This window comes from Gobius niger (assembly GCF_951799975.1).
Source record: "Gobius niger genome assembly, chromosome: 1".
Lineage (NCBI taxonomy): Eukaryota > Metazoa > Chordata > Actinopteri > Gobiiformes > Gobiidae > Gobius > Gobius niger.
In genome coordinates, this window is record NC_136852.1 from 43,334,953 (window position 1) to 43,361,295 (window position 26,343).

Consider the following 26,343-nt stretch of genomic DNA (forward strand, 5'->3'; position numbering starts at 1 on the left):
TTTCCAATTATCGTCGGGAAGTAATGGCGTTTATTTGGGCCTTATATTGTGCAGCGCGACTTCACACATCACTCATGTCCGGCTGAACTCCACACAAACAACACACTGCGTTATTAAAATCAATATCTCGGCTCATGCAGACCGCGGCTGACGGAGACATGTCGCCTCACGTCCCTGCGGCCTGGGACAAATCAGCGCCGCATTATTCTGCTGGAGCGTGTTCATCCATAATTCATGTCCCGTGTGAGAATCTGCAAAGCCCTCTGAAGATACTGCGGTCCTTTGGTGATAAACAGGACTGCTCCGGGGCACTGCGTGGGTCCAGCCCAGTCTGAGCGAGTCGCCGTCTCGGAGCGGTGCAGAACAAGGTCACGCGTCGAAGTCTCAAACTGGGACAGGGGACTTTGTTGGCGCTCGGGTTTACATTCGATGTCGGCAGAGTGGTCCGGAGCGGGTAGCGCCTCAATGTCTTTTGGTTTGTCTCCCAGATTTTAATTTTGTTAGTTCAGCTTTTCATCCCCGTGACTGGGTGAGTTTTCTTCCAGGTACACCAGTCAACTTAACCCTCCAAGTAACAAAACCAACCAAGTAATTATTATTATTTCTTTCTTTCTGAATCCAATGCTTGTAGCCATGCCCAATGTATGGAGCACATTCACAAAACCAAGCAGAACACATTAAGGCAGATCTTATTCTCTACACACAACAATTTCAGCGTAAACATTTGAACAGCAAAGGAAACTCATCACCAACAAGATAATCATGGCAGATATTACAAACATACCCTAATATTGGCCCACTATTTTTACAAGTCAATTATTACCAGTTCTTAAAGCAGTACTATGTGACTCTTGCCCCTAGAGGCCATATGCGCAACTGCAGGTGTCGTAGAAAGTTGCGATATTTTAAACGTATTTATTGTCCGTGAGAGTAAATACTACGCTGACAGGAAAGGCGAAGGGACAGAGGGATATTGTACATCCAATTGCACAATGGGAATGTTTGTTTTCACTCAAGCTTGGCTGTAAATACTGTTAAAGTGGTGCTAGCCTGCTGTTAGCTTTGCCTGTTAGCCTGCTAGCTTCTTCTTCGTTATTCCATTAGTGTGTATTGGTGGCTCCGGTCCGGTGGCAGTCAAGTTGCAATTGTGGTTTTCTGGCCAGAGACACCAGGGGTAGATGAAAGACCCTCCAATCATCCCATCAACACTTGTATTACCCCCAGAGGGACAACAGAAAGGATTTATTAAGGTAAACAAGTTATATTGCTTTAACAATGGCGACATTCTTGCACAAAAGACACTTTTCTAGTTAAAATACAGTCTTACATTACGCTAAACATTTCAGGATGACATGTTTCTGTATGAACTGGTCCTTTAGGGTTCGTTCCAGTCAGTTGACATCGGTGATTTCATGAAATCTCCAAATATACCATATTTTCAGGACTATAAGTCGCACTTTTTTTCATAGTTTGACAGTTTTTCTACTCCTGAGCGACTAATATGTGATTTTTTTTGTCTTTATTTAAATTCAAATATATAATTTCACATGGCGCTAGAGGGCACTGCAGGCTAATCGGGCTGCAGAAAGAAAGTTCGGAGTGAGCGAGAAAGCGGAGGTTACTCTCTTGCCTCTCTTACTGCTAAGACGAAAACAAAGCTAATCACGGGCTAAAAGCTCGATGGCCACAGCTAGAGGAACAAGTTCACAAATGAGAGCTTGAAAAACATTTGTCAACGGTGCAGTGGTATGTTGTTCTTCATGCTATAGTTATCTGAACAGTTTACGTGATGTTGACATACCTGACACCTATTTAGTTTGTTGTTTAGCTTCATGTAGCTAACCATCAATCTGTTACGTTAGCACACCGTACGCCTATTCAGCCTGTTGTTTTTTTCTTCATTAAGCATTTTATGGGTGGTGCTCTGGAGCGACTTATACATGTTTTTTTCTTCTTCATTACGAATATTTTGGCTGGTGCGTCTACGGTAACTACGGTAAGAGAGACCGCAGCTGTCTAATGGTGAGTTCTAGACAACTGGTAGTTTCTTACTACTTACTACTTACGACCTCAGAGCGTCCAGGTTAATAAACTCTTATGTAAACAAAAGGCTACTGCTACAACTGCTAGCTCATCCAATGCTAGCGTTATATGAAAGTTTCTCCAAACCAGATATCATTCAAGACATGCAACGTTATGTTGAAAGCTGTGACCAAAAGCAACATTCACTTCACCGGGGCAGTGGTTTTGTTACAGTTTGATCATTAGCGGCGCTCCACCACTGGGGGCCGCCATTACTGTCTTCATCTCGCATTCAAACCCATAGCAGTCTGGAGGTCTCTGAGTTTACAAGTTTCAATTACCACTTCGAGCGGCGTTCCAAGGCATTTTTCCAAAAGGGGTGGCGGGAAATGTACTTTACCAGCTGCCTGGAACGCACCATTGGATCTGTTTCACCTGGCGACATATATCCGCCTTCTCCAACAACAGATTGTGCACCGTACGGCAGAGCTACATTTCCCTACGTTCCATTAACCTTTCCCAGAAACACACCAGACATCTTTTTTTTTTCACAGAGTGGTCTTTGTGGTTGTTCTCCATCAACATTTTAGTAAAAAGGACCAAACTAATCCTTTTACGACAGTCTATGATCAAACTAGACTCGAGTCCAATGGATTTCTATGGCGACTTCTATCAGGAGTTTTATCGTATATCTATGGACAAGCTTATTACAAGTATCCACATGTAGCACGAAAGGCGACCGAGATGACGCTGTAATCCAAATGTGGTCATTTCCTTTCTCTGAGACCGCCGTGGCTAAAGACAGGACAAATATACAGGAGCACGTGCAGACGTTACAAAACTTTAAGGCCTGTTTTTCCCAAATTGGGTTTTTCTTCGACTCTTGCAACAACATCTCCACTTAAAAAACTCCTACAAGCTCCAAACTTTCCAGACTTGGACTTGGATTATTAAAGTCCCCCCTGACCCTTTAAACCTGGCTCAATCTATTATTTAGCTTAGATTTTGTCGCTGAAAATATATTTTATGCATAAACTGCCTTATTTTTTAATGAAATCATAAAAGGAAAGAAAGCTTGTAAAACATTTTTTCCTCATATCTATATCTGTAATTCTGCAGTTTCTCGCCTTATTAACATGTTTATCTCACTGTCCTGGATTAGCTTCATGCTTCAGTTCACCCATTAACGTTAGCGCTGAACCGACCCCAAACATCTCTGCAGCGCTGCTTCACGACCCACAGCTTTACGTTAATCTCTTCGCTCCGTACTTTGTGTTGTTTTCTGACTTTCCCCCCTCTCCCGACAGAAGCCACTGCGGGGCATTTCTGAGGCTGACGTTTGAACCGAAGTGACTTGAGCTGGTGACACGGAGCAGACAGTCCCCGCAGCGACGAGAGCCCCGTGACATAAGGCGAACACGGCGTACATGACGGTTTCAGCTCCGACTGTGGAGACGGGAACGGCAGAGGGTCAGGAAAGAGCGTCAGGGAAACACAGCGAAGGGATGGCACTAGTGTATGGATGTTCTAGTGTCAAAAGTAAAGTTTTAACGGGGACATATCACATTTGACTTTTGTGACTTTACTCGACTCTCGAGGCACTTGCCCTGATGTGGAATGAATTCTGGAAATGTGTTTGGGAACAGAGGAGCCGCTCGAAGTCACACAATACAACACCACAGTCACAAATGCAGTCGACGACAATAAAAAACAGTCTCATGAAGGTGCTCTAGTGATTAAAAAAAATGCAATTTTTCTAATATCATCAGATTCAGGATCGCATCATGACATAGGAATCGTGAGTCTCAAGTAGCCTGGCCTTAGCCATCCTTAAACTCCGGTCAGTGATCCTTTCCCTACATGTACGTCTGGGTCTGATCTCAGTGGCTGCGTTACATCAGTTGAATTTCAACCAACCATTCAGCGAGCAGAAGAGGCGGGTGTTGTAGGTAACATCAAGCATTTGCCCCAGATTTGTTGGTTGTAGTTTAGTAATGGCGGCAGATACGAAAGTAAAGGAAGCTCTTCAATCCGTTCTGGCTCGGCTCCCAAATATCCAAACATTAAGATTGAAGCCTTGGAATGTGTAAGGAATGCTCCCAAGAGTAGAGTTATTGATAGAGTTGTGATAGCTGCTTCACTCACTCAGGCGCATTACATACCAAACACTCGCGAAAATCAGATCCAATCGTTTCCAAGGTCCAGACTCTAAGTAAGTAAGTAAGCTTTATTTGTATTGCACCTTTCACAGACAAAAAGCCACAAAGTGCTTCACAACACAGTTTAAAAACATTGTACGAAACACAGTGAGTACGAGGGTCTGGTAAAACCAGGCTAAGTCTCTTAAGGGACAAACCTGTATAAGTCAAAGATTTAAAAAAAAAAAAAAAAAAAATACTTCACTCACATTTAATTCAGTTCCTGTCATGACAATGTGGTCTGTGATTGGATCAATATGAAACTTTTGGAGATTTCATTGGGTTCACCCACTTGGTGCGAGTTCACATGATGATTAGCCCCGTATATACGTAGTTTTTGTAAACAAAAGCCGTATTTGCCAGCACAACGATTCTCCCCAGTGAAGTGGATGCTTTGCAACACACTACTGCCCCCGTGTCACTGGCAATGGAGAAAGGTTTACATTTCCGATGTTACGCTCGTGGACAGGTGGTAAACGAGACCAAATAAGTAGTGAGCAGACAGATTTTATTTTGAAATACAACAGATCTTCTTGTCTCACGAGGCCTGACTTCCTACTTGGTTCGTGTTTTTCTGTCAGCTTGATCCGCGGGGCTCCGCCAAAAATAGACTTCTTGCGGATTCTTTCCGTTGATGCCGGACGGCCAGCGGATGGCCCCGGTAACCGGACCCGGACTTCGCGGAGCAGTGTGAGTGTGCAACATTGGTTTGAATGACTTTCTAAGTTCGCGGAGGCCGTACCGGACCATAACCAGATTTAATGTGAGCTGGGCGTCAACATTTGTACATGATGTAAAAGTTGCTGGTATGATTTTATTTAAACACAGACAGGACACAATTTAACACTGGAAGGAAGATGCATTGTACAAGATAATAGCAAAAATGCGATTTTCTACTTGTAGTCGCTGGTTGATGCTACAATACACACTGATTCTAAATGTATGTGAGGAGGTGACCATGGATTTATACATGCTAGCATCATCAAGTACTCAAACTGAAAGCCCACAGTGCCCCACTCTTTGGGTTGCCACATCCTATGCCTGAAATAAGCAAACAATAATCCTATAATACGCTGCACATTGTACACGCTTCCAGCACTGAGAAATAGAAGCTGAAGTTTGCATATTTTATTCACCTCTAAATAACAACAGGCACGGATCTGACGACGGTCTATTTTGTAACAGCGTTTCTTCAAAGCACATTTATTTTCTCTCAAGTGCCTGTTGTTTACTGTCCCCACTCCACAGCAGTCCCAGTCAACTCTGCATACATTAGAGATAACCAAAGCTCCGGCGCACGCAGCCCCCTCTCTGCTCTGAATGAAATCACTGTGTTTGTGAATTACAATGAGAATTGTGTCAGGGAACATTAGAGCGTGTGATTGTGGAGCCGAGCATATTTGAATACACACATGTGTTGCAGACAGGACCAGGGACACGCACAGGGGATTCAACCGTGTGTTTATGTAGCTGGAGTTGGATTAGAAAAATACTGCTTCTTCGACAGAAAAAAAAAAGGATGTCTTTCGCATGCTGCTGAAAACTTAACATGCACATGTTTCTTGTAGTGTTAGTCGGGGTGGGCTGAGACACAAATTCCACGAGAAGAGATTTTGACATCATTTATGATTTGTGATGAAAACCTATTGCGTGCAACAGATATGTTTATTAGTGTAACCATTAACTAAATATGCCTTTAAGCATCTTTAAGCCATCTCTAATGAGTATATTGGATGCAGCGTAGTGAAATAGAGGAAAAAAATACACAATATTAATCTACTCAAGGCCAAATAAATCTTGTGGCATTTAATCTCATGAGATCTTGTGGCACGAGATCTTGGCCCATCCGTCATTATTAGTTATTTCAATTTCAGTCTTCTCTCAATCATTAAGCACCAAGACATGATGAAGGCAAGACACTGCAGATGAAATGATGACATCACTTTGGCTCTTTTGCTGCAGATTGGGGGTGTCCAAACCCTTTTGAATGCAGCAGAGAAGGTCAGAGATTGGTGGACAATGCAGTGAAACGGCAGCCTGCTGTGTGCACTCGAATCATTTCAAACTGGGGACCATGGACAAACTTCTCATGGATTCGGGGACCGATCACAGAACGAGGAGCGACGGCAGGACGATGATGCACCATTCCACATACGGAAGCGTGTAGTTTGTTTAGGGATAATTTAAAAAAAAAAAAAAAAATGTATGCATTCAACATGACGGCGGCAGACGTGACGCCATCTTTCGATCAAGCTTTAGCCTGCGTTCTAAATAGTTTTAAAATTTACAGCGGGTACGTCATACGTCATCTGATACGATGATATGATTGGCTGTGGCTACGTGCAGACGCATATGATAGACATTCGTAGCGCCAAATAAACGACTATGGATGATCGCAAATGGATGATCGTTTTAACCGTGTGACCACAGTTCATATCGGCTTCGAACCTTCATGCAGATCTGACGTTATAATTGTGTACAAAAATTTGGCCACATTTAAATGCAGTTATATTGATAAGCTAGGTATTAGTGGAATTTTTTTTTTTGCATGTTCAGAACTCAAAGAATCAGGCACACATCGTCCCAGCAGAGCTCTCATTTCTTCGATCAAGTGGTTGTGGATGTGCAAACTGTGGGGCGATCGTTCCGTTGCTGCATCTGCGCCTAAACTGTGGAACAGCCTGTTCTATGAGTTCTCACAGATCTGTCCCTTTTTAAGTTCAGATTCAAGACTCATCTATTCAAACCGACCTTTAACACCTAGACTGCACTGAATTATGTCTTGGATGCAATTTTAAATAGCTTTATCTTTCTGTGAAGCACTTTGGTCTTCCTGGTGTTGCTGTAAAGTGCTATATAAATAAACTTTCATTGATTGACAATTTTGTGTTATCGGGTTTAACACATGTTTCGCTACAATGTAAGAAAAAGTTGCCTCCCTGGTGTGCGGAGTCTTTCTGTGCAGAGAAAATGTTGTTTGCATTTACAGTTTCTCAAATAAACCAGTGCAATATTGAAATAGCTTATTGTGGATATTTGGTGATTCACTTGTTGCAGGCCAAAGGGAACAATCTGGACCGGGCTCGTTTAACTTTTTTTCCTGCAGCCTCTACCCATTCGTATGAGTAGGTCAGGAGGAAACACTAAGAGGGCGATTTGTTAAAAAAAAAAGAAAGAAAGAGTGAAGCCGGGTGTGTTTTTTCATAATGTGGATTTTTCTCTGGAGAAGCAAACAGTCACAGACCAGCGCCTCACAGTCTTTCTTTGCATAAACCTCACACCGCGACCGCCCGGGGACGGCTCACGGCGCGGCATTTACTCGCATCACAAAGTCAATGGAGCGCAGCGGGCCGGATTCGCTTCAGTGGACGCCAAACTGCACAGAACGCACAATAAGACGCGAAAATGCTGCATAAATCCCGACCGTTTCTTCGCTCACCTGTCTGTCACTGTTCACTGCCGTCTCAACCTGTAAACGCACGCTCTCTCCTCTCAGTCATTCTGCAGCTACAGCTCGGTGCATCAGCCGTCCTACGCCAGGTCCACTGCAGCAACAAGCCTTTCCACAGCCTTTTTCATCTCTTCCTCTTCTTCACCCTTATCAGAATCTGTCATTGGAATCTGTTTTGAGGGGCAGATCACTGGAAAGATGCATTTTTGGGGGGATTTAACAGTTCTGATCTGCTGCCAGGAAGACTTTATATTACCTCTGTATTACATCAACTACAAACTATTTCTCCCACTGTGAGTTAACCCCTTGACTCCCACCTGAACCACAACCAATGAACATTTTCTCCAGTTTGGCTTCACCCCAGTCCAAAAGCTTCTGGAAAAAAGCTGTGAAAATAGCAACAAAACTGAGGCGAAAACAATGATGGAAATGTGACAAAAAAAGTGAGAAAACATTGACAACAAAGTGACGAAAAATTGATGAAAAAGTGGCAAAAATGTCACAAAAAATGTCACAAGAAATTGACAAAAATGGACGAAAAAATTACAAAAATGTGACACAAAAATAAAAATTACAAAAATATGATGAAAAATGGATGAAAAAATGACAGAAATGTGACAAAAATTAGATAAAAATTTGACCAAAAAAATTAAAAAATTTGACAAAAATGTGATGAAAATGTGATGAAAAAATGACAAAAATGTGAAAAAATGACAAAAAAAGTATAAAAATGAGTTAAAAAAAATCTGGTGATGTGAGGAAAAAGATCCTCTCGGTTCAGGCGGGAGTTAAGAGGTTAAACACTGTCCGTGTCCCGAGAGAGAATACAGTTTATTGATGGGTAGGCTACTGCTCTAACGCTAGTATTAAAGAGCACGGCAAACTCCATATTCCACTATTCCAGTCTGGTACGGAGGTTAAGTTTGGGGACTGGACCTGTGCATCGCCATGGGAGTCTGTCCAGCCACTTACTGCTCCAGGAATGAAGCTGAACATTTCATATAGTGCCCCCCGTCATCCCGCTAGCAAATGTCTACACAGTCTGAGTTTAGAAACACAAGATCAGGCCCTATGTGCCCAAAGAATGAGATCAGCTGACCTGGTTATTCCATCCATTGATTTCTTCTAACCTGACAGCACGGGCATATTCCAAGATGACAACACAGTCGGGTTTCATGGGACTCACATTGTGAAAGAGTGGTTCATGGAGCATGAGATCGGGACAGTGCATGTTAATGAACTTACATGGGACTCATGCATGTAAACCAGTGGGGGGGTCCGCCCCTTTACACCCGTCTCCAGTTGTGCTAGTGGCAGGCCGTGATATTGCAGCCAGCAGCCCAAAAAGCCCTTTTTGTCATAGACACTCATGTAAAAGGAGCAGCCTGTAAAATGGTCCACAGGGCATCTGGAGTTTCAGACTATGGCAAATATATTTCTTAAAAATTACAATTTTTAGGACATGGACTTTTTTTCTTCGAAAAAAAATTGTAAAGCATCAAAAATACATATTTAAAAGTTTTCTAATGACGTGACGTCACCAGGGCCGCAGACGTGCGCGAGCGTGTGCGTGATGACTCATGAACGAGCAGATTCTCCCTCGTGTGATTTAGCGGCTGAAGTCTGAGCAAAACAAATGAACTGGACTAAAAACAAGGATAAACGCGAAATAACAAACATCTCAAGTAAGTTTATGTTTCTCTAAGTCTTTAGCCAAAAACTAAATACGAAATGTATGATGAATATAACATGTGTTTATAGCATTGGATTATGGTTAATAAGAAACAACTAGTCTACATGTTATTAAACTCATTTCTGAAAATTAAATAATGGCACTAATAACCTGTAACTGTTTTATTAATTAAAAAAATACTACCAGCATGTAATGTACTTATGTACATGTACATTATTTGTGTAAGTAGAATGAAACACAAAAAAAAATGCATGATTTCCGCATCTGTCCTGGATCCAGTACAGTACAGTACAGATAAATGCTATATAAAAAACAATATCTCACATTTTACCAATGAAAATGTAATATAAAACACTTTTGCAGAGCTCATTCTTTGTATTTCAGCCAAACAATTCTAGTTATGATGTTATACTAGCAAATACAGTGAAGTAATAACTCGATTTTTATCAATTCTATCACAATATCAAGACTTCCAGCACTTACGAAACTTCCCAGAAAAGTGACCGAGCGGAAGTTCATGAGCGCGGCTACGTACGTCCGAAGGGCCGCTAAGCGCCCGGTTGTTCAAAGAGCGGGCTAAACTAGCTTTTTAAGCCCCGCACTGACAAACTAACCCCCTAAGTCATCGTAGCATGGCAGCTTATTCGCCTGAAATGGCCTTAAAAAAACATTTTGTATTTCAAGAACGATGATATTAAGAGATTTTACTTTTTGCGTAATGGCGTCCGCTCCGCTCTGAGGCTTCGTCGGCAGCCGTGCGCGCTCACGCTGCTTTCACCCACTTGGGCCGTGGGGAGCATAGATACAGATGACGCGTCATACGGGTACTTTGGGCCGTTATGGCGGACGAAACTGGAGTCATGCGCCACTGAGCACCCCTATGTAAAGAGATAGGAGCTGGGACAACATGCCTCTTCCATGTATATATTTCTATGATGTAAACACACCGGATTGTGGATTTAGACTCTCAAACACACTCTCATTCATCCTGGCCAATTGTACATGTTTTTAGTGGTATAGGGAAATCGGAGTACCTGGCGGAAACCTACTCAGACACAGGGAGAACATGCAAATTCCACACAGAAAGGCCCCGTCCTGGTGGGAATCGAACCCAGGACCTTCTCGCTGTGAAGCACAAATGCCTACCCCATGTGCCACCATGCAGCATGAGATGGATTGATCTTAACCCCATTGAGAAGGCTTTGTGCAGTAGTCACACTCTCCCATCATCAATACAAGATCTGGGTGAAAACCTAATACAACACTGGATCTATTGAAGTTGCAGAAGCTCATTGAAACAATGGCACAGCGAATGCCACTGCTGTAATCAAAGCTAAAGGCGACTTTGGGGACAGACAGTGCAAATACCATTTGATTTGATTTATTGAGTGTGCGGCTCCATCATTAAAGATGACTTCTCAAAGAAAAATTTTGTCCCCGACCAACCCCTCACTGTATCAACGTCCCTCCTGCCTGAATAAGTGAGCTCTGTTGGATTAAGATTAAAAATATCACCGTCCCGGAGTGAACCACCTCCTCGTCTCAGAATAAGGTCAAATGCCCTGATGAATAAAACAACGATACGAATGATCCACTCCGTAGTAACCGCCTTCATATTATCCCGCGCCGATATTAAAAAGGTTAATTCATTCGGTCTGAATAATGCAGCAGCGCTGATACCCTCCTTTGTGCGGTCGCTGTGGGTGGACGTGGGTAAAGGATATTGTTCTGCCTCATCTGAGAGAATTTGGAAACAATCAAGATAAACAACTCAATCAATGTATGGTATTATGTGTTAGGTGAAGCCGTGACCGTTATGACTACAACAAAATACCGTTATGAGCACAGAAGTTTCCAATATCGAAGTCTTTACATCCAACCAGAGGCGTGTAACAAAGTAAATTGTTGCTTGTAAGTATATTTTGAGGATCTGTACATTGTTGTTACTTTAACTCCACTACATTTGAAAAATACATATAATACTTTACTTTATTACATTTCTATAAAGGCCTGAAACTCACCATGCGTTTCCTTCTATTAAAAAGCTTGATAATGTACACTCCAGAACAGTAGGTGGCGCTGTGCAGATGTACAATGATTCACAACAAGGAAGATGGTTTGTCCCCGGTGTGTTGCCGTACACGTGGGGAAGTTTAACACAATTATTATGTTTTTGAAGCCGCAAAGTTATTCTTGAACGTATTTCCACAACAAGTACAAGCACTTTCCATCTTTCTATCAAATTTGACAGAGCAACTTTTATTTTTATTGGAATAACATCTGTACTTTTACTCAAGTAACACCACTGCACTCAACATGTGTTACATGTTACAGGTGACTGTCCTCTGTCCGCTACAAAATATTTCATATTTCATATTTATGACTCAGAGTGCAATCTCGGGAGGACCTTTCTCTCTCGATTAGCGATCACTGAACAGTTCAAGACAACATCACGGACAGTGAGTTACTAATGTGAAGTCACTGGCTACGTGTTAGGATGTAAATTCTTGACTGCAGGAAACCTCAGTGTTTATTGATGTGGGGCTTTTTTATCTCAGAGCTAAAGGCTAGTATTATAAACAACAGCGGTATTTAGTGTTAGCGGTTAGCTTCAAGACAAAAACACTGTGATGAGCAGGAAGTTTCCTCCAGTGGATTCTTTGCTCCTGGTGCCATGTTTTAACACTATGCTGTCCATCAATAACTCACTGTCTGCCTTGTAATCTTGAGGAATACTTAAATGAAATTGAAAAGTCGCTAACGTTAGCTGCTAGAATTTAGCTTGAGCTGTGAAAAGCTCAAGAGTAAAAGATCTCGGGTGGAAAAGGCAATAATACACACTGTTTTCTTCATTCATTTAAAATAAAACTCTTACTCTTTTTGGTTTTATTGTCGAAATCCATTATTACCAAAGTTTAGCAAGGTTATTGTCGGTGTAGAGCACTCATTCTGTTGGCGATTCGGACACGACGGTCACTCGAATCTCCAAGCTGCACAATTAAATCAATCGATCAAATTTTATCTATAGAGCCCTTTACAACACTCAAGGCGACCAAAGTGCTTTACAAAAAAATCACATAAAATCCATTAAAAACATTTATACAACCAAACAATGAAACAGTTAGATGAAACAGATAAAGTACTTAAGTGTCGCCATGCTAGTGAATGTTAAAAGCCAGTCTCAACAAATGCGTATTGAAATTGGATTTAAAAAGGCCAAAATCAGTGATGGTGCAAATATCAGGGGGCAGTTTATTCCAGAGTCTGGGTCCAGCGACTGAAAAGGACCGATCACAGCCAACAAGGGAAATGTGTTGTCTGTATTTGACCCATCCTCAATGCCTCGGGGACCAGGGTAGCTCCAGCATTGGCAAGTCTTTTTCAATCCCTTCTTAATGCCATCACGGTGAAATTTAATGCCACTATTGCCGGTCTATGAATACAATTTGTTCTTATTTTGCTGACAATGTACATAAATTACAAATTTAAGGAGTAAAATAGCAGCTAATGAAAAACATTTTATGCTTGGCTAAAGTAATATAAAAAGAGTGAGCATTGATCCAGTCAGTCTCAGAATAGTAAACCAGAGTGAACCAAGTCAGTCGAGCTAGGAATTCAGGTCTAACCATGTCCTGGACAGAGCCAGGTCTAAAGCAGATCCAAACCAAGTCTAAACCAGGAATTCTGCCATATTGTTCATAGAGAGCAGCAGTAGTACCTGGAGGGAAACCCACGCAGACACCATTTGTTGAATTTGCAGCATTAGGAGGTCATATTTACTGAAATCAGTAAAGGATGGGGATAGGAGGGGGTCCACATCATGAGTTTCTCTCCTTTTATGCCCATAGTAATCAATGATGCAGAGGTATTCTTTACAGCAGGACATGGTGCGTTGTCATGCATGAAGATGATCTTGTTCGGGAAAGCACGGCTCTTCTTTTACACCATAAAAGAAAGTGGTCAGTCAGAAACTCAGAAACCCATGATTCTGGCCCAAAACATGACTCCGCCCCCTCTTTGCTGAGCCTTGTTGGGACATTGTGGCCATTTCCCAACCATCTACTCTCTCTTGATTTGACCATCCAGGGTTACACGGCCTCATCAGTGAACAAGACTGTTTGAAAAAGAGTCTTCATGTATTTCTGAGCCACTGCAGCCGTTTCTGTTCATCAGCTTCATTTAACAGTTTAGGAAGGGCCGGCTAGAAGGTTTATGCACAACTGCAGCCTCTGGAGGGTCCTACACCGTGATGTTCGGGAGACTCCAGAGGCACCAGCAGCTTCAAATACCTGTTTGCTGCTTTGTAGCAGCTGTTCTCCTAATCTGATGTGTTTGTCTGGCAGAAACCGTCCTCATTGTGCCTTTATCTGCACAAACCTGTGTGTGCTCTGAATCAGCCACAAATCTATTATCAGTAAGATGATTATGCTTAATCTTTCATGAAATATCAAAGGTTTTCATACCTAGTCGATGGCATTCAACTATTTCACGCTTTTCATCAGCAGAGAGATCCTTTTTCTTTCCCAAATTGCTTGAAAATGACGATCTGCTTAATAATGTGGAATGTCCTTTTTCTGTAGTTTTTCCCATAACTGGGCTTAACCTGACAACTAATTATCCCAGGTCTCTGAGATTAATGTCAGTGATTCAAAGAGCCCTGAGACACAATGCCATACATGAGTTTCATTGAAAAACTTTTTTTTTGTTTTACCTTTATGGCACTGAAATACAATTTGCGCTGATGGTTGTGGAGTACAGAGCGGCATCATGGCCTTAATTGCCAGTTCTCCTCTGGCTGAAATTGCCGCAGGCTTTGCTTTCTCGCTCTATATTAAAAAAAGATTTGCCGTGAATAGTTTAAAAGTTGCGGTTGGCCAAGTCTGCTGAAATGTTTCAAAGGTGAGATGAACCGCCTCGCCCTCTCTCTTCTTTTGACTCTTTGTCCTCCCGTCTTCGATGTGGTGCGCCTTACAGATGCAAAAACCGCGGGCACAGCGATGCACTTTTGGGTGCACAGAAGCATCACGACAGAAGCTGCGTATTGAGATTTGTCTTCAGAGGAGCGTACGACATAACAAAAAGCCGTGCACCGCTGTCAGGATTCCACCCAATTTAACCTGCGGCCATACTTTTCCGGCATGAGTCAAGGCACAGTGAAGCCAAAGATCCAAATTTAGCAGATTTTTTTTCCCACATTCCTCGTACATTTTTCCACTTAATTAAAGGAGAGGCTGTTCACGCCGTTACCAGAGGAATGTTCCCAACTTTTCAGACCGAGAAACTTTTGCCTTTTAGCTGGAAGAATCTATTCCTCCTTGTAAAGCTATTTTGGGTTTGTGTAAAGATTTTCTTCGCTTCTTATTGGGGGAAAAAAAAAAACCCGTCAAAGAGACAAAGGTGAGACTGGAACTTTTTTCAAGCAAAGGAAGCAAAAGCCAGGGGAGAAAAAAAAGTGTCAAGCTCTGTCAAAGACGTTGAGAAGCTGCAAATTAGAAGAGAGAAAAAATATAACCCTTACTTTTTAAGGCGAAAAGGTTCTATCTAAAACTCTTTATCACCGTAGTTTGCTCCTTTGGTACCAATTTCATAATTCGTATCATTCTTCTCCCTCTGTCAAACTGAACATTACCATTTTCTCCTTGCGTTTGTAATGGTTGGGCCATCAGTTATGCCTTTTGTAGGTATTTGGTGATAATGTCAATCTTTATCACTGTGTTGGATAGAAAATGCAATGTTCATCTAAAACAGCTTCAAATATCCAGTAGTTTCACTTCCTGATTTTCCATCCATCTCACCATCAGCCCTCCCACCTCCCTCTTCTTGCTCCCCTTCACTGTGCATCTGTTTAAATGAAGAGAAAAAGGAGAAGAATAGACAGTGATGGATGGAAGCATTTCCTGGATATGTAGGCGCTCTGGAGGAGTTGCCGCCGCGATGCTGCAGATAGCCACTGAGAAAGATTATTCAAAGATGTGCAAGTGGGTCAAAACCAATGGGCGAGGAACGGCCTTCTCTTTGGTCCTCGTGGCGGGGAGCTGACATTAATACCACCACCTGGCGGCCAGGGCGACTCCAAAAGACAATTGGTAAACCGGATTCCAATGGTGACTTTTACACCTCCCTTGCACTGCCGAAGAGGTTTTTTTTTGACCCAAGTGACAACGCTGGGCTGGGTGCCATATTTTTAACCACGCTGGTTTTTGTACATCAGCACTCGGGATCATTACAATGAATGGGGCTGAATGGAACACAGTTCATCTCTTCTATCTTATATCTATGGTCAAAACACAGGTCCAGGATGAGAGAACAACATTGTTGCATGGCAAAAAGCTCTAAAAAGTACATGAGACAGAATAAATCAGATGAAACCAAACCTATCGAGTCGCTTCTGTGGAAAATTGTCTTAAAAAGAGGAAATTTGACATTAATCATGAAGCTCGAGTAAGAAAAACATTCTATTTGCTTACTTTTTGCTATTACTATTTGCTATTCTATAGTTAGTTTTATGTGGACAGTGCCTTCTTCTGGAGGAGTTTTCCCGACATTCAGAGTAGCCACAAGTCCTGGATGGTGTCACATAGCGTCCATCGAAACACTTTAGACTCTGCTTTATGGAAACTCAAAGTTTTATCTGTTGTAGCTGAACCTGAGATCAGAGGCTCCACAATTCTGATCGGTGAACATCTATCACTCAAACGCAGACAGAAGAAAAACCCTCAGCCCCTTGAGGTTAACCTCTTACCACCCACCAAAACCAAATCCATTCTCTCCTCTTTGCCATTGTCGTCACTTTTTATTTCCCTTATGTGTTTTTGTCACTTTTTTATTACTTTTTTGCTGTTCTTTTGTCACTTTTTTGCTGGATTTTTGTCATTTTTCTGCTGGATTTTTGTCCTTTTTTTGCTGGATTTTTGTCTTTTTTTGTTGGATTTATGTCATTTTTCTGCTGGATTTTTGTCTTTTTTTGTTGGATTTTTGTCTTTTTTTGCTGGATTTTTGTCTTTTTTTGCTGGATTTTTGTCATTTTTCTGATGAATTTTTGTCTTTTTTTGCTGGATTTTTGTCATTTTTCTGCTGCATTTTTGTCACTTTTTTGTTGAGTTTTTGTCATTTTTGTCGCTTTTTTGGGTCACTTTTTAGTGCTTTTTTGTTGCGTTTTCATCCTCATTTTCTTCTCTTTTTTTGTCGCTGTTTTGACGAAGCTTTTAGATTTGGAGAACTTGGAGAACAGGAGAAAACATGTTCAGGTGGGAGTTAAGAGGTTAAGCTATTGCAGTCGTAAAAAAACCTCGATTGCAATTCGATATCGAGAAACATCGCTGCCCTAGTTCAAACCCATTTAGTGGCTGTTTTCTACGAGAAACTGGATGGAGCTCATCTTCACCGAAGAAATGTCCTTAGAGGTTTGCACATTCGCTCAGATTGACAAAACCTGCTAGCCACATAACAAGATTAACCACCGCATACAGCGCAGCATTATGCCAAAACATGTAATTAATTCGCCTGCAACATGTTCGTGGTGTGGCTTCGATTCCACACGCAATCACATTACCGGGAGCAACATCTCTCTTTATCATCCTGTCACACGCACGCGGCGGCTCTAATTATATCAGCAACCCAAGTCTATATTAAACCGTACATAAACAACGTAACAAACGAGGCACCGAGCGGAGTTAGCGTCCTTGAATATGCATCATGCAAACGCCGATCGCTTGTGCGGTAATTACACGCAAAATAAGGATGATGTTATTACAGACATTAGCATTCACGGCTAATCCATCTTGGGTTGTTCATCAGGGGCTTCCAGCGTCAAGAGAAATGGAAATTTATCTTTAGAATTAATATATTTCTGAGTGGGCGTGCGGTATTTGAACTTTTTCCAATTTCCAAAGTTTAGCAGCTCCGGGGAAAATGGCAAACACTGTGGTTGCGTGTAACAAAGTATATCCAATTAAAAGTGTTTCCTGCAGCGCTGAGGTTAATCACGTTCTACGCGCACCGTTAGCGTCGCTGTGCTAGCATGTATCTAAAGCTCATTTACATGCACGAGCCAGGACCTTCAGTCACGAAACCCACATGCGGCAAGAGTGATCTGACGATTCGAGAGGACATGTTGTGCGGATTACTAGAAGTAACCCAAAGTGATGACTGTTTACTGCTTCTAAAAGTAATCTACGCACTTCTTTGATTACTTGATTTGTGGGGTGACCAGATGTCCCAGTTTACCGAGGACACGCCCAGTTTTGAGTCCTTGGCCCCAATAGATTTCTTCAAAACCATTGATTTGTCCCAGTTTTCGTCCTTTTCCCAGTTGTGCCAGTTTTTGGCCACTATACTGTAGTCCCCTAAATAACCCACTTCACTTAAAAAAATATTGTTTTTGACCCATGTTAATATTGATTATAAAGTACAAACCAATAAAAATCTCCAATCTAGCCTCTCCTCAGCGGTGCTTGTCATGAGACGTTTACAGTTTTACCATTCGAGTGTGGGAAAAAACGGTCAAGATTTGGATTAGTCCCGAATTGTGTCCCAGATTTGAAAGAAAATCTGGTCACCCTAATTCTTTCAAAAGTATGTTACTATGTGTGTATAGTATGTATTTCTATTCCAAAAATGATCAACTAGGCTGTTTAGTTCTGCCCTACTTTGTTTTTGTACTTTAGCATCTTGTTTCCTTCAGAACCAGCAATGGACCAAAATATTCTTTGATTTAGACGAGATGAACTCAAAATAATGTTTGCATTTTCAGCCAGACTTTGTATTTTTGGTTGTTGTTTAAAACTCATTATATGAGTAATTATGGTGCATCCCACATGACTGGTAACGGGAAAAGTTCTGACCTCACACTTGGAAAAAGGCCTTGGAACGCCGCTCGAAGTGCTAATTACAACTTGTACATTTGGAGATGACCATGTGCTCCAAGTTCAGATATGAGATGAAGACGGCACAGTCATCAGCACAGGGCATAATAACGTTTGTCTGCTGCTGTTCAATGTTTAATTGCCCGATCCCGTCAGACCTTGAAAGCTGAGCAGGGGAGGGCCTTGTCGGTACTTGGATGGGAGACCGTTTGGGAACACCAGGAAGCCTGGTGAATGTAGTGAGTGAGTGTGTGGTTGGTGGTGGTCGGAGGGGCCGATGGCACAGACTGGTTGCCTCGCTTCTGTCAGTCTGCCCCAGGGCAGCTGTGGCTACAATAATAGCTCATCACCACCAAGTATGGAATGAATAAGTAAGGAAGGAAGGAAGGACAACAAAAAGTGTCCAGGTGTTAGTCCTGAGCCGCTGCGACTGAGCTGCTCTGTCATTGTGGGTCAACCTGACCAGCAGGTGGTCGGGGAAACCGTAGCACCCGGAGGAACTTGGCTGGCTGCCTTCAGAGTTCCTCTGATCCTCTGAAACAGTGCAGCGCCTCCTGGGTTTGACTCTGTTTCAGAACGTGGTGTCCTGTTCTGGTCAGCTCCACCTCCTCCTTTCTCTTCCTCCTGTGCAGCTCCCTCCGCTCCACAATAGTCTTTCACCATCTTCTGGGAAGTGCTTTGCAGTTAATCTGTTTTATTCCATGTGTGACTTAGCTGTGAGTCTTGCTCGGATACCTCCTTGTTTGTCCCTTCTTTGTTTCCTGTAGCTCCTCTTGTATAGTCTGCAATGTAAAGTGCCTTTGAGTGTCCAGAAAAGTGCTATATAAAACCGATGCATTATTATTATTTATTATTATTAATGTGTGCCTGCATGCGCCCAGATTGTGATCATCATCTGTAAACATTATTTTTTTCGGTTTCGGTTGGTAAAGCTAAGACAGCCCAACTGATGCAACTGTCCTGTTCATTTTGATTGGCATCCTGTTGGGCAACTTGATTGAGACTGAGTTGCCCAGCATGTACATATAATATTGTTGGCAGGTATTCTTGGCCCATTAACGGCCCATAGTTTCTTGACTAATAACCAATGTATGGGAATCTCTTGTGTCTATTGGGTTGCGAGACCATTCCTAAATGAGAACAAATCCAAGATTGTGTTCTGTCAGATCCTTTTCAAACCGTCCTCTGTTTGCTCAAGTGTTTCATAATACAACAATAACACCTGTGTGGTCCCGGCGAGGATAAACTCCTTTCATCTTCTGAGTTTTTTTTTTTATTCCCAACAGACGGCATTAACAAAAGTTTTATTGCTGCGCCCAGATGTCTGCACTTCTCAAAACGCACATATATCCAAAATAACAAAGCCATCAGTTATGCTTTATGGACAGGTACAATGGCGCCGCGGGACCGTGCCTCAAACGCAGACTGGATGAATGTGCACGATCATTTGGTTCAATAAAAGCTCTGAAGCTAATCCTTGAAATATATGGCGCCTTGAGGGAGTCTGCGCTTTGTGATTTACTGAGAGAGGTTTCTGCGATTGTGAAAATGATAAAGTTTGCAAAGTTTGCCGACAGAGGTAAAAAAGAAAACAGTTGTAAAATGTATCTTTTTATCAACCCGGATAGAAGAAAAAGGAAGAGCAGTGGCATCCAGATAAAAAAACACTTCTGTCATTTAGGGCCGAGACACAAGTTCCTTGATCACAGTACATTAGCTGTGGCGTTGTTTCAATAAACTTCTACAATGACAAAACATCCAGGGCCAGATCTTCCGCCTGGCACAAGGACAGCGCTGCTCCATACACGATGTTGGGCATGTGTCTTCTTGCATGTGGCTCAGCTTTTGCCTGCGCCACTGGCGAGAGGGGGTCGCTTATGGAAAAAAAGGGGTTGACTGAGGCCTGGTTTATTATGAGCAACACCGAGAGCCTTCACATTCTATACCATATTCTTCCTTCAGAATCCATGTATCATTCCTTTAATCGTCAAATTGAAAACGAAAACAAAATGATCTCCAAAAGTCTGCTTGAATGTAATGAAATGAAATCACTCTAAATGGCTTCATTTTCACATTTTTCAGATCTGATGCTTAAATTGAAATATACATGATCAAAGGCCGGTACATGTAAGAACATTATGTCTCATGCTCCCTGAACTGCTCTTTCACAACGTGAGCCTGATGAATCCTGGCATTGTCATTTTGGAATTAGATATTCCCCATTGGAATAATAATTCAGGACATAGAGGTTAAGGAGAAGCGGCGTTCAATCCTAGCATTCAATCCTAGCATATGCGGACAGTTTGTAAATTTGCTATTACGTGTAACTTTTCAAAGCTAGATAGTCCTCCTGTCGTTCTATTTCAACATACAGTATGTTAAACACACATAATATAGGCTAAACACATGTGACTGCCAACTGGATTTTCCGCCTGCCGTCAGGCTCCTATCCCATTATTTCCCTGGGAGAGATTTGCAGTGTCTTGCATGAATAAATACTTTAATATAAGAAGATTACGAGGCGGCCAGTGAGTTACTTATAGACAGCCACTGGCAGAATGTTAGAAACATTACATTGGATGTAAATACTTCACCAGAGGATGCATCTGCATTCGTTAAAGTGGAGTTTGTATCTCGGTGCTAAAATCCCTCAAAGGAAGTTAACAGAAGAAAACCAGAGGCCTCAGAAATGTCATGTGATTATAATAATCCCCTTTTGAGGTGACAAAAACTCTCACTGGATTAGCTCTTTTCATCCATCATCATCCATGACCTGTTTACTTCATCTAATCAAATTCTACTATAGAGGTCCAAGTTGAGAAGAAATGGAGACAGCCAACCAGTGGCGGCTGGCGGTCTTGATATTTTCTGTTCATTATCAACCTGCATACAACCTGTACCAACATTGTACCCTGCTTTTCTACACACAGCCTTTTGTGCAAACACAATTTATTTTAGAGTTTTGACTCATAGTTAATCTTGTGCTTGTGTCATGATCTCTATGTGGCTAATAGCAGCTAAAGCAGGAGGAGCTAACGTCAGAATTCTTTTTTTTTTTTTTTTTACCCTTCTTATACCACAAAAGTACATTCTTTTTCCATCACGGAAATAAAGTCCATCCCTGTCATGTTTGGCCTCAACAACTTCAGTTTCCTATTGCAGCTTCACAGTGACGGCAGCTAATGCTAGAGCTAATGCTAAAGCTAATCCTGCTCTTACAGACACAGAGCAGGAGCATCAGGAGCAGGAGATGTCAGTCAAAGCTTTTTCCCACTTTTTGCAGAGAAAGCTTCATCAGCATTCAGTTGGCGGGAGTTACAACCTGACCTCGAGCTTCACACTAATCAGGAGTTAGCCAATCAGAGGGTGCTTTCTAAAGAGAGAGCTTCACTGGGAGCTTCATGAGCACTGAGGGACAGGGAGATGACAGAGATGACCACACAGAAACAGCACAACATTCTTGCACAATTCAACACACTCTAGTGGATTTATCATGACACTATAATACCTAAATGTGTGAGATAAAATGTATTTTATTCGGAGAGAATGAAAAATAAGTCTCTTATGAAGTGCTTTGGTTAATGTTTCATGTCAAAAGTGCAATACAGATATGAGAAAAAGTGGAATTTCTCACATTTCTCCCTAAATTGGTCTCTATATGTGGTCTTCAACAAAATCACAGGAATGATTAAACAGTGTCTGCATTTACATTTGATCATATTTGTTGGCCATAACATGTAAACATTCATAGGAGAGCATGGAATAAGTAAGAACACCGCCTGAATCTCACTGAACAGTTTTGTAAAGAGGAATGGTCCAAGATTCATCCTGATCATTGTGATCGTCTAATCTGCAACTACAGAAAAGCAGTTATTGCTGCAAAAGAAGGATCAGCTATTTAATACAGGGGTGTACTTACTTATTGTGAATGTCTCAGGTTTTTCTGCAAAATACCTTAGGCAACAAAACAGCCCCACACCATGACTCTCCCTGCACCATACATCATCCATTTTATTTTGCTGAAAAGCCTGAGACATTCACAACTTGCATGGAATAAGTAAGTGAACCCCTGTATTAAATAACTGGCTGATCCTTCTTTTGCTGCAATAACTGCTTTTCTGTTGTTGCAGATTAGACGCTCATAGCGATCAGGATGAATCTCGGACCGTTCCTCTTTACAAAACTGCTGCAGTTCAGCGAGATTCAGGCGGTGTACTTACTTATTCCACACTGTCCTGTGAGTGTTTACATGTTGTGGCCAATAACAATATGATCAAATGGCAATGTTTGGGTGGTACTAGTTTAAGCAGACAATGTTTAATCATGACTTTGATGAAGATCAGACCACATTTAGTGACCAATATAGGCAGAAATGTGAGAAATACGGTGTACATATTTTTTCTCGCCACTGTAAGATTCTATTGTGATTTCTTAAATGCACCACTACCGATACTTGCTCATACTATGATTACGAAAAAACCAAGGCAACCTTTCTGTGGCTGTAAATTGCCTTGTGATTACTTTATGCCGGAGTCCTGTAATCCCTGTCCGTGGGCTGCAGTGCTCCCGCTGTTGTTACACGGCATCGATCTCAGCTCTCATTAAGAAACCTGTCACGCACCGCTCATTTGTCCCAGTCCAAATGCAATCTCCTCACAGCGGTCGGCGACAACACGACCGAGCCGTGTACTGTACCGCCGCTTCCTGTTCAGTGAAAACCATTATGTTCGCAGAGGAGAAAGTTGGAGTCTCAAGGGAGCAGATAGCATAGATGTATTGTAGAAAATTGACCAAATATATCAATTTCCCAGGCAAAACCATTATATTCAAGTCACATCTTGACCCTAATGAAGAAAACACTGTCCAGAATACAATGCGCTGATCTCTTTCTTCATCCCCTTTCTTTGCCTGTTGCACTAATCCCCGAGGCATGCTTATTGTGGCTAGCGTCGAGAGCCTCCATTTTCTTGAGAGGGAGTGTGTAGGACCTACTTGTTTTGGTGCTTGGAGCCCTGCAGATGTGCATGGTACTGAGCCACGGAGTTCAGCGTCACGCCACACACTTCACACGAGTACGACCGCTTCAGACCTGGAACAAGAGGAGAAATTGTGCCGTTAATAAAGATGTGGACAACTGTAAGTACGTGAACTGATATGGAAGGAAAAGGTTTGAAGCCTGGGGCAAGTTTAGCAAAGGTTTAAGAAAGTTTCAGAGTTTGCGGTTGGGGAATTTCATCTCTCGTCTCCACGCTAATCTGCTTATCCTTTGGTTTTAACAGGCAAGTTTTCAGTTCTCCTTAATGGGGAGTGAGTTACAGGCAAGACATCCTGAACTCAAACAACCCATGCAGTTGATGACGTTGGAAAACCTTTTGGCAATGATAAAAACTCCTAAACAACAGAGAGCTTACTTTAACACAAACTACAGGATAATGATGTTCAGGGTTTCTGAAATGTCATTGGACAAACTTCTGTTTTTCCTTTTGGGGAGACACTTGGCAGCTTCTGCAATGTCAAACGATCCAGTGTTGCATGACTTTTTCACCAATTAAATTTGTATTAGACTTTCGACTTTATTGTCCTCAGGGGGGAATTCTTTTTCACTTACTTAGCTCCTGTTTGACAATAAGAGAAAGTTAATAGGACACACAGAACAACAGGGAACATACAGTAGATGGGGCACACTCAGCGTTACGAAATGCAATGGCTGAGGGGATCAGGCGTCTTTTAAAACGAGCCTTCCCGCATTTGAGCGTCCTGCGCCTTTGTCGTGAAATGAAGCTTCAGCGCAAATTCAGCCTTGAAGACGTACCCGCAGCCTTCATTCATCGCCTACTCAACTGCAGCCTTTACCAATCATTATACGGTCAATCACTCGGCTGTTTCCCAGCCGTGCTGCGACCCTCCTCCGCCCCCCGGCAGACGGATCATCTCACCAGAAAACCTACAAAACGATCAATAGCATCCTTGAGGTCACTGTGATGGAAAGTAAAGGTGCCATACAGCTGCTGGGTCGCAAAAAGGTCAATTACACACAAATATCAAGGTTTGTATATATTTGTTTATCACATAAAAAGTTCCATAGTGCATCCAGGTGGCGACTTGTTTTTTCAGTAGTATATTGCCCACTTAGTTTTTGTCCAAACTTAAAGAACCAGGAAACACTACCATATTAGTCCAGTGCTCAGGTCTCTGCACTGTTGAACTATGGAGAACTCCCTGTTCCCCGTAATGTAGACAAGTCTCCTCATGGTCCAGCACCAAAGTGCTTCTCAGACACGTACGAGCCATATGATTGATTTACTGTATGCATTAAATGGGCAATTTCATAATGACTTTGGAACAAATAAACCGAAAAAATTCTAACTTTGTCTGGTCCTGGTGTAAAAGTTTCCAATGCTTCTTCCTTCCTTCAGATTTATATTGCCCACTTTGTTTTCGTACGGGCTGCGAGTGTGGGCTGGAATGGAGATATGAGCTGTCATTGCCCATTGTGCCGCGCATACATCAGAGCGGCACCTGTTACTCCCGCCCCGTTCCAAACCCGACCAAAAAACAAATGAAGCATCAGACCCATCCTTCTTCATGACCCCCCCCACACCCCCCTCCTCCACACGCCCACCTGTTTTATCAAACCTAACCGGATCAGCCGGGGGTGACTCTCTGGCCACGGCTCATCGACGCTGCAGTCGAAAGTTATGGATAGAATGCATTAGAGAAGATTTGATTTCAGGAGGTAGTCGACCGCACAGTGCAGCTAAAGTGGACATTTCATGCATAGTAAAAATATTCATTTTTTGATCTTAGCGGTGATATTTTACATCTTGAAATTTAAAAGAATGTTTATGTAAAGGGAGGGCAGTAAGGAGTGAGACACGGGGCGGGTCAGGATTGTCCTGGGATGAACACCGCAGGCAGCAGCGGAAACGACACCGAAAGAGCCAGTTTTCACTATTCTCTTTGGGTTTGGATTATGGGCTTTAAAATGTAAGTCAGGTTTCTTTTATGGCAAACAATCCAGGACCCCTCACTGAAAAAAAGTTTCCTCTCAACTGCAAGTTACCACATCTTTAGGTTTCTAAACTATTATCTATGCCACTACCTTTCTGTGTCTGGAAGTTCTCCCCATGTTTGTGTAGGTAGAGTGAGAGTGTGTTTGAGAGTGAGAGTGGTAACCTGGCAAGAGTCAGATATATATTGCACTGATATCAATCTGGGATCTCTCCGGCTTCACCGAAAGGTGAACGCAGGAGATGGATCATCGTGTGTTTATGAACTCACAAATAATGCGAGAAATTCAGTTTGCAGTTTGCAAGGTAACAGTGGGCGACATCACAAGAAAATTATCCCATGGAAACACCAGCTTCTATATGATGTGCAAAGGTCTTTTCTCACAAATGGCTTTTGGCAAATTACTTGACAACTTTAAAAAAATAAAAATAAAACCTGGACGTAAAAATACAGATACGATAGATAAAAATGTTTAAAACCACATTGCGGATCATTGTAGGTTATGTTGTTATGTCAAAAGAGAACCTACACAAAATGTGTGCTTCTATTTAGTCATGACATGGGCATTTACAAGCATGTCCAGGTCATGTTTGTAAATGAAAATTAGTTCTCATATATTTTTGGAATAAAAGTCAAATAAAGAAAAAGATACTAGCCCTGGGAGGGCAACCAGATTTTCCAAATTCATTACTGGGACATAACGGGAACTGGCCAGAGGTAGCTGCATCTTCATTATTTTAATTGAATCGGAACCATGAAACTGTTTAACAGTGAACACCTGGGAAAATGGGGAATGGGCTAAATCAATGCTTGTACAAGGACTAAAAAAATATATTTTTTCTGCTAACTGCACATTTACATTGTATAATGTGGATTGATGTGCACTGCACTTTCAAATAAATAAATGAAATAAATAAAGACTCAAACCACCTCAGGGCACAACAGTGGAGTGAACATTGCACCAAATGACTCAGACTGCTGCATTATTACGGGCCCTGACTTGGTGCTCCATCACCCACCTGCCACACCAAGAGTTAGCCAAACTCATGCAAACCAAATCCAGCCCAGAGAGATGGCACACCGGCACTGACGGATCCTCCTGCC

At 42.1% G+C, this 26,343-nt stretch overlaps 1 protein-coding gene across 1 annotated transcript in view; it reads right to left on the reverse strand.

Annotated features, from left to right (window-relative positions):
* The window catches only part of LOC306972284 (zinc finger matrin-type protein 4-like), a 278,469-nt gene that overhangs the window by 8,141 nt on the left and 243,985 nt on the right, over positions 1 to 26,343 (reverse strand). The window contains exon 6 of the mRNA XM_079568843.1: positions 23,221 to 23,317. Within this exon, the coding sequence (XP_079424969.1) occupies positions 23,221 to 23,317 (97 nt within the window). The remainder of the gene's footprint in view (positions 1 to 23,220; positions 23,318 to 26,343) is intronic.